Source organism: Branchiostoma floridae, chromosome 2 (assembly GCF_000003815.2).
Source record: "Branchiostoma floridae strain S238N-H82 chromosome 2, Bfl_VNyyK, whole genome shotgun sequence".
NCBI lineage: Eukaryota > Metazoa > Chordata > Leptocardii > Amphioxiformes > Branchiostomatidae > Branchiostoma > Branchiostoma floridae.
The window spans coordinates 31903779-31918188 of NC_049980.1; the positions used below are offsets into that span (position 1 = coordinate 31903779).

At 44.9% G+C, this 14410-nt stretch overlaps 2 protein-coding genes across 2 annotated transcripts; both read right to left on the minus strand.

Moving 5' to 3' along the window:
• Window positions 1–1375: 1375 nt before the first annotated feature.
• LOC118407398 lies at window positions 1376–4396 on the minus strand. The gene is made up of 2 exons (XM_035807875.1): window positions 4305–4396; window positions 1376–3060 (listed from the first exon to the last, which is right to left on the minus strand). Exon 2 carries the CDS (start codon window positions 2501–2503, stop codon window positions 1403–1405), a length of 1101 nt encoding a protein of 366 aa, XP_035663768.1. The 5' UTR covers window positions 2504–3060; window positions 4305–4396; the 3' UTR covers window positions 1376–1402.
• A 1776-nt stretch (window positions 4397–6172) lies between these two features.
• On the minus strand, window positions 6173–14370 carry LOC118409180 (polycystic kidney disease protein 1-like 2). The gene is made up of 13 exons (XM_035810049.1): window positions 13853–14370; window positions 13440–13606; window positions 12809–13039; window positions 12367–12534; window positions 11991–12148; window positions 11043–11715; window positions 10474–10630; window positions 9903–10138; window positions 9063–9237; window positions 8060–8752; window positions 7425–7675; window positions 6805–7090; window positions 6173–6306 (listed from the first exon to the last, which is right to left on the minus strand). The coding sequence occupies exons 3-13, from the start codon at window positions 12989–12991 to the stop codon at window positions 6173–6175; spliced, it is 3114 nt and encodes a 1037-aa protein (XP_035665942.1). The 5' UTR covers window positions 12992–13039; window positions 13440–13606; window positions 13853–14370.
• Window positions 14371–14410: the final 40 nt, after the last annotated feature.

Sequence of the window (14410 nt, forward strand, 5' to 3'; positions counted from 1 at the left end):
CTCATCTGCCAGCAGAAACTGGCGAGGACGTTAGATCTAGCTAGTAGCTACTAGCTACCGAATCCATGGATATACCTTCCAAGCCGCTTGACTCCTTTACTGGTCTCCATTCCGAGTGTGTCAAAACCGTGAATGTTCTTGTTCAGCCCGCGTAGGCTTTTTCTTCACCACAACTGTCTCTTCTTGAGTCTTCTTTTCCCTTTCGCTACTCGTTTTTCCAGTTGCACCTGTACCTAAACTTGGCGATGGCGCGTATTTCCCAAGTAATCTGTTCCGCAAAGCTTCTCTGTCGAGCGTCTGAAACTTGGACGCTGAGCTCTTCCTAGATCTAGGTCTGGAAGGCTGAGACGTTTGCAGTGGCGCTTGGCTTGCTACTTTATTCAGCACCCTGTCGTTGAAGGTTAGAGGGGGCAATTTGGATCTGACAGAAGAGGTCTCTTGGTTGCCATGTCCTTGTTTACCTTTCGCAGCCGACTTGGAGATCCGTTTCCTCTCGTCATTTCCTGGAGCGCGTCGGACTGGTGTTCGTCTTCTGTTAAGATGGGTGTGTCTACTACTACTAGGCGGACCCCTACTTAAAGTTGTGGTACTCCGTGGCTCTCCTTGGTTCTGGTTTCCCGTCGGTAGAGTAGAAGTCTGTGTACGTTTACCTTTAGTCGGTGTCTGTGATTGTTTTGTGTGATCCGAGTCGAGCCAATGCTGTGGCTTTTGAGTTCCAAAACCCTTCGCATCAGCATCGCAATTTGTTTCTTCGTTCAAACGATTTCCTCCATGTTTCGATCTACTGTGCTTGACCGTGATAGCGGGGAGTTCGAAAGGCTTGTGACGCTGCTGAAGTTCATACGAGCTCAAATCCTCGTACTTCGCGAGAGCCCCGCCCTGATGCCGTTCGTTGCCGTTCGTCTGCCCGTCTCTTTGTTGCCTGACACTAATTCCTGCGGAGGCCCCAATGTGCCGGAGAGTCGGAGTCCTACCTATACAATCCTTCCGTGGCCGTCCGTCGATTTTACTCATACGTGTGCGATTGTTGTGCCCACTGGTTTTGTTTCCGTCAGGGCCAGCTTCATCAGTGTCTGTAGTAGGAATGACATGTATTGCTCGAGGTGTTACTTTGTCCTCAGGGACGGCTAGCCTACGTTTAACATCACCTGCTTTCGGGTTGGATTTACCGTTTCCCAACCTATCTTCCTTCGCATTACAAATTTGTCGCTCTCTCGACTTCACTCCTGTGCCAGTAGTTTCACTTCCACCTATTTCGGTGTTTCCAGAACCTGCCAGAGAAACCTTCTTGTCGTTCTCATGAACGTTAAGATATCCAATATTTCCCTCCACACCCCTCCCAGCAGCAGCCAATCCTGTACCATCGCCCCCGCTGCCCCCTAGTGTCAATGACCCTTCTATTTCATTTGATGTTGCTCCTATTTTTGCGTGTTCTATCGGAAGAACTTCCCTTGTCGGTCTCGCTGTTGTCGGAACTACCGGCACCCCCTCCTGCCCTTACGGTCGCCGCTCCCCCTCCCCCTTTACCTGGCACGCGCAAGTCCAAAAGTGTCAAATCCAACACGTGTCCGTGGTTTTCTGTATCGCTCTCTTGGTTGAACCCTCCGGCTTTCAGCAAGGCAAGCTCGACACCAGCTCTTGCTTCTACACTGTTTTCTGTTCCACTGACTCGTGCGTTGAACGCGGACAACTCTACAGCCTTCACGCCCATGTGTACCCCTACATCTTCCTCCACCCTCACACCTGCTGCATCTACGTTAAACGCTTTAACCTCTAGAGCCTTTCCTTCAAATGTCACACCGGCTCTTTTTTCGACCTTGACTCCGGCAACGCTGGCGTTGCCAACCTTTACATCCGCCCCAGTCACCACAGCTTCGGCCCCGACGAAAACATGTTCATCTACCGCCCTCACGTCAACATTTCCTGCGACGACTTCCGCCCCTTTTGCCTCAGCTTTGGCCTGCACGTCGACTTCCACGGTGTCTCCAGAAGCTTGTGCCGTTAGAACGTTTGCTTCCAGCCCGGTGGCCGCAGCTGTCGCTTGTGGCGATAACGTCAGCGACGTCAGGTCTGCGTCAGCCGTCAGCGCTGCGACGTTAAGACCTGTGGCGTACGCTTTGGCCTGGTCGTCGACCTCGGTGGAAGCGCCACTTTTCTTCACACTTAGAACTCGCTTTCTGACGGCACGTGCGCTGGTGTTAAGCTTCTTGGATGTTTTCCTCTCTTCTCCGCTGTCTTCTGTTGATGAGTTCCTTGTAGCTCGCCTTGCAAAGGCACCGTCTGTGTCCTGAGACACATCATGAGGAGTTTCTTTGCTTAAGGCTGGATGTTTTAGACGCAGCAGTCTGTCCTTCTCCCTTTGCTTGTGCTTTATCTCTTTCATCACCTCTTCTGCGAAGACGTTCGCACTCTCCTCCTCCGCCTCCTCCCCATGCAGCAGCTTCCCATCCCGCCGAACGAACCGGTACTTCCCTTTGAAGTTTTCGTCCTTCGTCGGCGCCATTAATCTCTACCAGACCGTCTACGCTGGCTATTAAAGAGAATTTGATTTGCCAGGGGTCAGTTTTGCTACCAGAGGAGTTGACCGGCCGCGCATGAGGGGGAACATGAACCTAAGCGTGGACTGACTCCCCTGGCAATTCCTTCCCAATTTTTTTCCGAATTCTGCTATCTCCGTGCACCCGTAGGAAGGCCTGATGGAGGCTATGCGTCGTGGTGTTTAGGGGCTACATATCAAGTCTGTTGCAGGCTCTTCAGGTCGTTTGATCAATCGAAACCGACGGAGGGTACTAGTAATTAGCAACTATTTAGCAAACACAGTTTGATTGGGCAACAAGGAGGGGCAACGACAGCAGTTTTAAAAAGAAATCTCCTTCCTGTTTGAGTGAGGGCACACCTCCGGTGGCCTATTGGATACTGGTCGGAAACTGCCTTGCCACCGGTAGATCGGCTTGGGGATACTGTAGCAACTAGTCAAAGGTGGTTGGAAGTTGGTAGCGTCCTCCGTCTCTTTCCAAGGAAGGCAAACGTTTGTGCTGCGTTTCCTGTTAAGGCGTCAATCTAATGAGGGAAGTAAAAAGAACAATTTAAGGCATTTTATTACACTTAAGAGTGCGATAGCAAACTCATTCTAGGGATAATCGTGCATGTGTGGCAGTGTGTTGTAAGATTCAGCTTTGTTGTTACGGAAAAGACTGTCTTCAAACGGGCTTTACAAATCAAGAATTTAGCTCGGCCGACGTGTTGGCGAGCTCTAAATGGACGTGTTTTCTTGGAGTAGCTTACTAGTTACTATGACATTGTACACTAATGAAAAGTCAATTTCTGCGTAAAATGTCGGCGATCCATGAGGGAATTTTACTCATAGTTCTGGCATGAAAGCCTTTGCGTGAATTTGTTTAAGGTGGATCGCAGGATGCGGCCTGGGACCCACGCACTTTGGGCACCCGCCTTCTCCAGCGGCACCATGGAGATGGAGACGTGCTGGTTTGGGTTGGGGTGCTTGCAGGTCCATCCTTTAGCGACTACCCAAGCTCCACCCCCTCATTCGAGGTTACAGAGTAGGAATGTGGCACCTACCCCGGGACTGGGAGATTGGTACATTCGGGCTCTCACACCACGGCAAGGCGGATGGACCGGGAGCCGATGTTAGGGCATCCCCGTGAGAGAATTTTACTCATACCCCTGTCGCATTTGGCGAACATCGATCGGAAGACGATTCTGCGGCAATCGCCCGAGCCTCGCTTATAATAATAACTTTATTGCACAGCAATTGTACAAGGTACAAAGTATGGCTTATATGTGACAGGGGCGGTTTTCATGTGAAAAAAATACGCGCAACCCTCTGTCGATCTTAAATATGGCCGATCTTCCATTGATACGCCCGAAGATCGTGGATAATGTGACAGGGGTATCAGGGGCATTCTTCAAAACCTGACAAACTCGATGAGATAACAATGGAGACGAGTAGTACTTGGCACACATACGTCGATTGTATGAATGTAAAAATATCTCCATTGTAAAAATCATTTGTGAAGGGACAAGTGTGTGATTAACATTGTATGAATTTTAACTATTTTTGGTAATCCACAATTTTGGTAATGGGCAATGCTGATACTGTAACTATATAATGACAGAGACATTTAAACAACTACAAAAGGTAACTACTCACAGGTAGGTATAATCAGAAGCCCACTTTTCCCTTGACTTCCGGGACTCAAAACAAAGATATGGGTTGTTATGATATAGACTTCTGACCGTCAGCCGCTGTACGTATACTTGAACAGCGAGCAAAATATCCTTACCTCAAGACGATTTTCCGCACTTGTGGACAGCAAAATTCCAGAAGTGTCCAGACGTTAACACGCCTCTTTTCGTTCTACTTCCTCCTTGACGCAGGTAACTACTCCGAGGGTGACCTTTGATATAACCATTGTTCAACTAGTGCAGGCACGTGACCTATTCAAGCTGCGTTGATTGGCTGTAGATGTTTGTTCACGAAACCCGAGAACTTGCTTTTGTTTGAGTTTACGTCATATGCGTATTATTGCCTGCCCCGCGCGCTGTCGTCTTAAGACTTGTTGCAAGGAAGTGTGGTCTCCGAGTCAGGATTGTTGTTTTAGAATCTTAATTACCTTCGCCAAGAAGGTTATGTTTTGTGTAGCGTGTGTATGTATGTATGTATGTATGTATGTATGTATGTATGTATGTATGTATGTATGTATGTATATATGTATGTAGAAGACCAGCATAACTCAAGAACACCTGGATGGAGTGTTTTGATATTCGGTATGTGAGTAGACCTGGAAACGACTAGATTTTGGGCCTCCTAGCAGCCTTTTACGGTACTGCAGCGGAACTTCCTGGTTTGATATTTCGAGTTCTGAACATGCTATGATTTTTGAGTGGTAGACAGCTCTTGATGCCAAGAGCAAGTGGGGTAAGTTTGGATCCCCTTAGCGGCTTGTTTTGGAACTGCAGGGCAGGTTTAGTGTCAGACTTTGAAAGGGAATAACTGAAGAAGGGATTGAAAGTTGTTATGATTTTTGGTACGTAGATAGCTTAAGCAATGCTTCATATAATTAATATCAATTATGCAAATTGGTATCTAATTTGCACAATTAATTAGGAAATCGTGTAAACACGCTCAGTTCCAGTATAGGATCATTGCAATATTAGACATTTGTAACTGAAAAGGAGAAGAATACTGATAGATAGATATTATGCAAAATTAAGACCTAATTTGCATAATTAATGAGAAAATGCTATAATGTCATTGTGGTAAATGACAGGAAGTTCGTACTTGTAGCATTTGGAAGTTATGTACAGGTGAACATCGTTGAATATCAATTATGCAAATGACGTCCTCATTTGCATGAATTATCAGAAAGTACGATAAAGGCCTTCTTTCTTAACATAGATTGTGTATGTCTGTTGTTTAGTGGAGATGATCAAGTAATATCATTTATGCAAATGAAGAACCTTATTAGCATACTAGTAATTAATGACAAACAATTAATACAGCAGTTGTAAAGGTTAGGATCATTTGGCGAAGGTATGGGGTCGTGGAACTCTAGTTATATTTATACATTGCAATGCCGTCTATGTTTATGGCATGTACTATGTTCTTATGGAGTTAACTGACTTTCGGTACAATTTCGGGTCGTAAGAATTATTAGCCGTAAACGTTTGTTACCGATCTATTCATGCAGTCTAAAGGCCGTTATGTACAAGTTGTGATCTTATTGCACGCTACAGTAATAAAATAACTATACATTAAATCTTCATGTACTAGCATTTAGAACTTTACACAAACAACTGACACCAAATTCACAAACTTCAAGTCGCGTCTCTCTAAATAGTTTCGAGCTTAAATTTTTAACAATATTGAACCTCGTTAACAGTGCATGATATACATGTCTATAATTCATAACCTTACATTATATAGTCTATCACATGAAATATATAACAACATAATCAAATATTCTAGGCGTCAGCTCCGTAACACGAACAAACATAAGTCTGAATAAATCTTGTTCTGTCGTGACAAAAACGACCTTTGTCTGTAACAAACACTAAATTCAGCACATATAATTGATACGACGTCCTGTAATATCAGTCTTGCATATGTCATTATTTCTACAACTTCTGCATCATTCTACCAATGACTACATCATTTCTTATGTAAACCATGATAGAACTTTCGCATCACATTCTCTGCGACTTGTCTCTCCTTCATGGCCCGTGTTAGAAGGTCCAGTCGAGTCAAACGATCATCCAGTCTTTCCGATGCCAGCATGTCATCCTCTATAAAACATTGTCATCGCGTGAGGGGGAGTAAAATAAACACCTACACAATTACATCACAAGTAGGAATCATAGATAGTGCTACCGATTTTATTTCGCACAAATGTGCATTTTATGATATGGACACACAAGGATAAGCAAAAATAAAATAAACAAGGATAAGCGTCTTTGCCACCTTGGTGCTGTGCTAGGTTATCAAGGTTTATTTCAAATTCTTGCCGAAGGCTGCTTACAAGTAACAGTAAAAAGACTAACAGACAATGACAAACAATGTAACATTTGACTAATCTAGTCTTAATGCCGACTTAAGATTTTAACGTGCTTGAGTGAACTTGTTTTGAAACAGTAGAAGCCGAAATGGCTTACGTTTTTCTGTTAAGTGTGTGCTCTATGATGTTAAGAGGGGAGTGACTTTCTTTTTTTTCTGTGCATGTGGAAAACAGAATGAAATTTGCCGCAATCTTAAATGATCCCAAAGTTATAAATAAGTCATCTTACCCCGACCTGCAGAGTTTGCCAGGCCAATGAAGTTAGCAAGCCTCCTCCACAACTCGTCCAGAATCTCCCTATGTTCCGGAGGCGGCGTGAACCCTCTCATGACCACAAGTGCGTCATTGATGATGGCCACCAGGATGTTGATGATGATGATGAAGACGATGCACAGGTAGGCGTACAGGAACATGGGCCCGATAATTCTACTGGTGCTTAGGATTTCATCAAAATTGAAAGTCCCCAGTGCACAGACGAAGAGACTCTTTCCTGATGCGGCAATCGTTGAGTATTCCTATAAAACGCATTTCACACATCAAGCGTCTTGCGACCGTCCTCCATTGATCAAAGCAAAGGTTACCTTATTTCAAATACTGATGACATTGTTCCACTTTCATCTATGTGCTTCATGCAGCTTTTTTATCTATTTGTTTTTTGTCATAATGCTTCGTACAGGAAAATGATATGGATTTCTAAGTTAACCCTAGGACATCCTGCCCTTATTCTGGTACAAATGTACTGACGTTAGAGCATTTTATAGATTGGTAAGGGATTAAGACATGTGGCCAGTGTCACTGATGATAGAAAATAATCTTCCAAAGAAACCAGAAACAATAAACCGGCCACACCTGTATTTTCAGTCCGAACACCAAGTGTCCCAGCTGCACGAATGACATAAACAGGAGGGTGAAATAGAAGGCAAAGGCAGCAACCTCTGGTAACATGCGCCGCAGTGACGTCATGAAGACAGACATGAGCGGGTTGAAGCGAAGGAGGCGAAGAAACTTTAAGATGTTGATGAAGGCGACGGTGGCCACTGTCCAAACAAACGCCTGGTTCCAGAAGGAAGCAAGATCGAAGCTGATGAACTTCGACGAGTCTAAATTAAGGAGTAAGAAAAAAGAATGGCATCATGAAATGTACTATACTTTTAGTCAACTATAACTACTTTTAGTTAACGTTTCTACAAGCTGAACAGTCTTCTTTACACAACCCTCTTTTATTCTTATGCAGACGTTTTAACCAGATGTCGTCTTCATCGGTGCATAATGAACAGTTTTTATCGATGATAAGTAAAGTTGTAAACATCTGCAGAGGAATAAAAGAGGGTTGTAAACAAAAGAAGACTATGTTCAATTACTGTATTTTGCCAACCTGATGAACTATTGATATGGATTTTTTTAATTCTGTCTCACGTCGTTCACCTAGATGTTTGATGCCATATGATAAATCTTCGAAGCAAATCAATCATAGAGGTTGTTACCATGGTGATAAAATAGCTTGTCCAGAGTTCTCCTCGATGTAATGTAGTCGACGGCAAACACGATAAATGCGCTGAAAGAAACCAGGATGTTGACAATCTCCAGAAGGTTCCACGGTTGTTGGTAGTACATTTTCCCCTGTTCCTTCATCATTTTTGCTTCCCTGTATAGCATGTACAGGAAACACGCCACGTAAAGGATGTGCAGAGCCAGGATTATATACCCAGCTGGGCCCACGAACCGATGAAAGCGGTAGGTCCGGATAGAGCGTGACGACACCGCCCCTCCCATGTTGAGGAACTCCACCGTGTACGACATCGTGCTGAAGAAGTTGATGTTGGCGTTATAAACTGTGAACTCCACGACGACAGCGCGTGTATAGCGGTCAATCCAGTCGGCTTCCTTCAGGTCAGCGATGTCAGCGAGGGCGGCATCTTTGTTCCTGCCTACTCCGGCAACATAACCTCCCGAGCCGTACGTGGCAATGTCTGCCATCACGGGTAGCTCGCCACCAGAGTCGGGGATCTGGTAGGTCCAGGGGGATTGCTCAGGGACATCTTCGGACAAATTGGAGGAGGAGAGGAGTCTCCATCCGGGCAAAAAGTCTCGCGTTTCCCCGTCTGAGAAGGAGTTCCCGCTGTTGCATTCCTGGTTCAAGAACAGGCTGGTGTAGCGCTGGTGAAAGCCACAGGATCCTTTGGAGTAGATGGAAGAAACAACATGTATTCACTTATCTACGCTTGAAGCAAGCAAGACAGCATGGGATGAGCTGCATGACTACCATGGATCCTCCTATATGAAAAATGAGGACTTTGTAGTTGTTGTGTTTTGTGTCTGTTTCAATGGTCAGCTTTGGTTTCTCAACTTTTGTTTTAGAGAAACAACGCAGCTTATTAAAAAAAGATGTATATTAATTTTGTACTGATGGACTGAAAATCCCATGCATCCATCATACCTTTATCATGTTCTATCCTATTTAGAAGAACATAGGACATAAAGTCTTACGGCGTTTTACTCGTATCTGCTTGAAGCGTGCAGCTCCGATCCTGTAAGAAGCGGTGTCACTGATGAAACGCTTCCGTCTCCAACCGAGTTTATCACCGTTGTAATGTCGTTCCTGGAATAGACCCGGAACAAGGACATCGCGCGCCCACGACCAATAGTCATCCGCCGTTTGGATCTGTGAATGCAGAGGTGAACTTTTACGTCCGAAAAACATTTGCAAAGACACCTATTAAAGGAGGTTACAGTGGGTGGGTCACCAGGGATGTCAAGCATTAGCCTGCGCAGCAAGTCGGCAAAACTACTATCAATGGAGGACAAGCTTAAAGTAGCGAACGCAAGGCCTCAAGTACTGCCTTAAGCGAGTAGAGATGAAAAGGTCAGCCAGGCAGGGATAAGGCAGAGAGAAAGTGGGCAGTGAGAAGCAGGCTGAAACACAAAGATATTTTCGGGGTAATATACCCAGGGAAGGAGAGGGTTTGGGGAAGGCAGTCAGAGCTGGGGCAAAGCTGGTCCAAGGGGAAGAAAAAAAAAAGATCTATAAAGATGTTTAAGACAGCGGGAGGAAGAAAACCGGACGGCTCGGGCAGTAAGCCCGGGGGTCGAAAGAGGAAGGGTAATGTGGAACTAACTCAGATGCTGTCGGAACGATCAGTCTCCTGGGAGGACAGAATAGAAGAGGCACATGAAAAGAAATCGCAGAAGTACCAGGAACTAGTGACTAATGCAGCTAGCAGGGGATCCTCTGTATGATGTTAGTGTATGTGACTCGTGCAAATACATGTTAAGGCATTGCATAAACAATATTTTATTGCTTAAAAAGCTTTTAAAAGGGAATCAAACCTGATCAAAATCCGTTTGAAAGAGGCCCCCTATCGTGTTGTACGCGTGGTGAGAGTAGACGTTTGTACCGCCATTGGCCACAAATAGCAGAATCACCACGAACAGGAAGAAACTGATAACCTCTTGTATCACATTGTCTGTGCTCTTTCTTGTCTCTTCTCTTTTCTTCTGCTCTCTCGAAGATTTATCCGCTTGGTGATGTTTCCAGAGAACTTTCTGCAATTGCTGTTTAGCCACTGGTGAAAAGGAGAAATATACATGGATTTTCGCCAGAGCCATCAATTTTCACATTCACTTTATAATTGATTTGAAAGTACATTTACATAAAATATATCACTTTACAAGATTGAACCCTTATCAAGTAATCATTTTTGTAAATGGTGATGGCGTAATTGGTCGTTATGGCAGCTTCTCAACAAGCAGGCAGTTCTGAAGCCGTTCTTTATCATTTGCAACATCTATCATATTGGTAGATATAAAAATAGTTCGTATATCTTCAGTGGCAATCAGTAGACTATGTCCCGCCAGGACTTGGCACTCACGGATTCCAATACTACAAAGTGCTGCAAACCTCTCATGGTCGCACGGTGAGATATCCAGGCAAACAGGCCGCCTTCTGACGGACTGGAATCCTCCACGTCAACGTGTTGTCTGACGTGGTCATCCCGAGTCGATACCACCGCGGATTTCTTGAAGACAAAGGACACCAGGGCAGAGACAGCCAGTATCTGCGGGGGCAGAAGAATGATAGGTGAGCATGTGGAGTCTTCCTTAGAGATTCTGACTGGAGTACTTTTTATCGCCGCAATATGAGTCGATGTAGGTGGCGCTTTTGCGGCGAGAACACAATTCCAAAGGTCGCTAAGTTTGTATCGTCCCTCGCCACGGTTCATCAGTGCCGGGTTGACTCTCGAAAAAAATTACCTTCATCGGCTACATGGAGCGGCGAGAAGCACTCCAGTCAGAAGCTCTGAGGGCGATATCTGATATGTATCGAAAAGTCAGCAGGTGAGAGGGAAAACTCATATTTTAAACTCATTTGTTAAAGAAAACTCATATTTTCTACCAACCTGACGATGCTATTTTCGGAATAAATGATTGTTGTGATGACATTAGTCATGAACATCAGGGAACTCTTACCTTGACTGGCTCAACTACAAAGACATCTTGCACGAAGGACATCAAGAATGTCTTCAGCCATGCGTTTGCCGTCTCAGGTCCCCACTCCAGGCTGTAGAGAATGGTGAAAAACGCCGATACACCGCAGATGAGGACCAGGACTGACCAGGCCACGTACACAAATCCATGGGGAAGAAATTGGGAGGACGATTGAGTTTTCAAAAGCAAAGCCCTGATGTTTCTTTTCTCTGCGACATGCACGGGATTCTTGGTCGGTTGTTTCTTTTCTTTGTACCATTTGAAGAGCTGGATGAGGAGCACGTTTACTGGGAGGACATACAATGACGTCATCGTGCTGACGTACAACTCGTGAAGGGTGAAGGAAACTATCCCAAGATTCACCACTGTCGGTTGGTGCAAGCTGTCTTCCGTTCTGTACCACATGGCGTTGGCAATCATGGTGGTGTAGATGATACACAGTCCACAGGAGAGACGTTGAACCCTGCTGAAATGGCTTCCCCTGGGGCAGAACAAGGTGGAGAGCCAGATGTGCTCATTTCTAAAATCGCCGGCTGCCTTTGTAGTGAAAAGGTGAAAGGACGACAGATCTTGTTCTGTTGAAGCAGGAAGAATCCGGTTCGTTCTACCGTCCCCGTGGTCCAGTGAGAGCCACTGGCTACACAGAAAACTGGTTCTGTAAGACAAAACAAAGATGGTAAGTAAAAACATACAATTCAAGAAACCAATACAACCTGGTCTATGTGGACAGGTGGTAACTATAGACAGGATCCTAAATGCTTGTGGTCACTTAGTCAGCTTTCAGTTGTACTAACTTGATATGGGATAGTTTTATGCTTAACATATAAACATGCGATATGGTCATCAAATGTTTAGAATTTGTGAATGCAAGTGGTAACTTACGATAGTTTAATGGGCATTCTGTCTGATTGCATGACTTATAGTACTCACGTATCTCCTGACTGCAGATCTCTTACGATGACTTTATCTAGCTTCCAGGCCCTGTCGTCGCCGCCCTGGTTGTCGTGCCAGATCTGAAGTCTTTGAAGATCACCAAGACTTTCTTCTACAGCCATCAAGAAGATATCCACGCCACCAGCCTGAAAGGTCTAAAATGGATGATTGTAAAACGGGTTAGTTTTAAAAAGCTTATGGACTTATGTCAGTCCTCTGATGTCATTGGGTTTTGCTGTTATTAACGAATTGCTTAATTATCATATTCTGCGTGGTCAATAACAAAGTATGTCAATCAACAAATAAATCCTAGGTCTAGGTTCAGCCAAAGTAACGCTCAATGAAGCAACTTAAGGATTTACTGAATCCTTACACCCGGGTCTTGCTTGAACACCCTAACTCCAGTACTCCCTTTGTCACCAAACAATGAGAAGGCCACGTTGGACTTAGTTCCAGATCCTCGGCCATGACTGGTGTATACTGTCATCTTGTAATAATATGTGTCCGTGGAGCGGTTGTCTGGTAGGCTATGGACAATCAACTGCCAAAGAAAAGACAACTATTTAGCAGGATAAAATCGTCCGTTAGCACACGTCTACTATTGCAATAGATTACACCCGTGGGTACATCAACAGCAGGCTTCGAGGATCAGATCACTTTACTTCGATGATTGACTAATATTTCCATGTGTGTTTTACATGCTGTTTCCTTTCGTTTCAGGTGACTAAGAAACTGTAGATTTGTTGGATGAAATTGTAATACTACAAGAAGTATATCATTTGTCTCATTTAGAAGAGGCAACAATGTTTTCTTACCTTCTTCGTCCCGACTTTGTCAAATTTCCTTAAAAACATGACCACGACAAAGTACAGAGTCAAAGTCGTCAGCACGGTGGCGAGGACCCCTGCGTTGTTCCCTATGTCCGAGAACTTGTCAAACACGGTGGTCAGGTCAATCGTGTTTGGCGCGGTGACAAAGCCAGCCCCGAATGCTGTCATGTGATTACAGGCGCAGACAGTCTCGGTGACTGTGGAGGTCGGATGTACCTGTCGAGACGACATAGATGTTATGGAAAAGTTAAGAATTTCTCCGACCCGAATTTTAAACAAGTTCTAACGAATTCTTCAGGCCATGTTAACTGAGGTCCCGATTGCTCAGCAGTCGTTAGCTTCACATGAGTGTAAGGAAATAAACGTCTTCCTGCTGACGCACAAGTACTTGTGTCCTGCTTTCCTTTATTTCAGAACACCCTTTATGCCACGACTTGACAGTTACAGCCAGTGCGGATGTCTAGTTACCCAGCAGCTGTTACGAAGTATAGGTAAGTGCAGCAGAACTCACACACGTGTTCAAATTACTAGATTACAAAAGCATTCGAACTCATGACCGGATTAGGTGGGAGTAGCGACGAAACTGACACAAATAACCATGGTTAATAGATCTTACTCTACATCCGTTGGGAAGCCAGCTCTCTGTGTCCTCCGCCCAATAACGACAGCTCAGACGCAGCACCTTCAGGCTGTAGAACTGGGTTCCATTCAGGCCGGACTGGTCAGCAGGGTCCACAAGAAGTACGCCGTCATCGACTGCATCTTGGTAGACATCGTCAATACCTAGATAGACGTTAAAATTTGAATGTCATAAAGATATGTACATGTACATTCAAGCCTGTAATAGTAATTACCTATTATATAACTGCCACTATTCTCCCTCGTTTATGGATCACTGTGTTCCACTCTGACCTGTTCCTACTCGCTTTGCCATCCTGTCGGTCACTTTGACAAATTTCAGCTGATCTTACCTATCTACCAGCTCAGCTTATTTTGAATTACGTTGTACAAAGTAGGGGTTGTTCTTACCAGCAACCTGTACTCCGACAGAATACTTTCCGGTATGATTCTTTCCCGACACGAAAAACACGACAGACCTAGACTCAGGAGCGCCATGATGGGAGGCAGTCGGTTTCCAGTCTTGCCAGGTCAAACATACTTCACAGTTTTTACTATGGGCCAAGCCTCCTCCTCTGCCGAACACGGATATTTTGGAACTCCTGTTCAGCGCAGTGACTTGGACGACGAAAGCATCATCTACGTCTGAGATGTTGAACGCATGGTGCACCACGCTCCCATTGCCGATGGAATCTACTTCATGAACCAGTCCGCTGGAAGAGTCCGCTCCATTAGTGGCGATGGTGATCAGGATATCCTCTTCTGTGTCTGTTATTTCCCCGGGGGAAAAGCTCGATGGTATCAGAGAGATGTCGTAGGCACCAGAGTTGATGATGTGTGAGTTGTTTCCCCACGTGAAAGGGTTGTCATGGTAACAGATGAGCTGGAGACAAAGCAAGATGCATTCAATATGAACATATAAGGAAATCGTTTACGTAGTACAGACGATTGCAAGAGTGTTCAATGTCT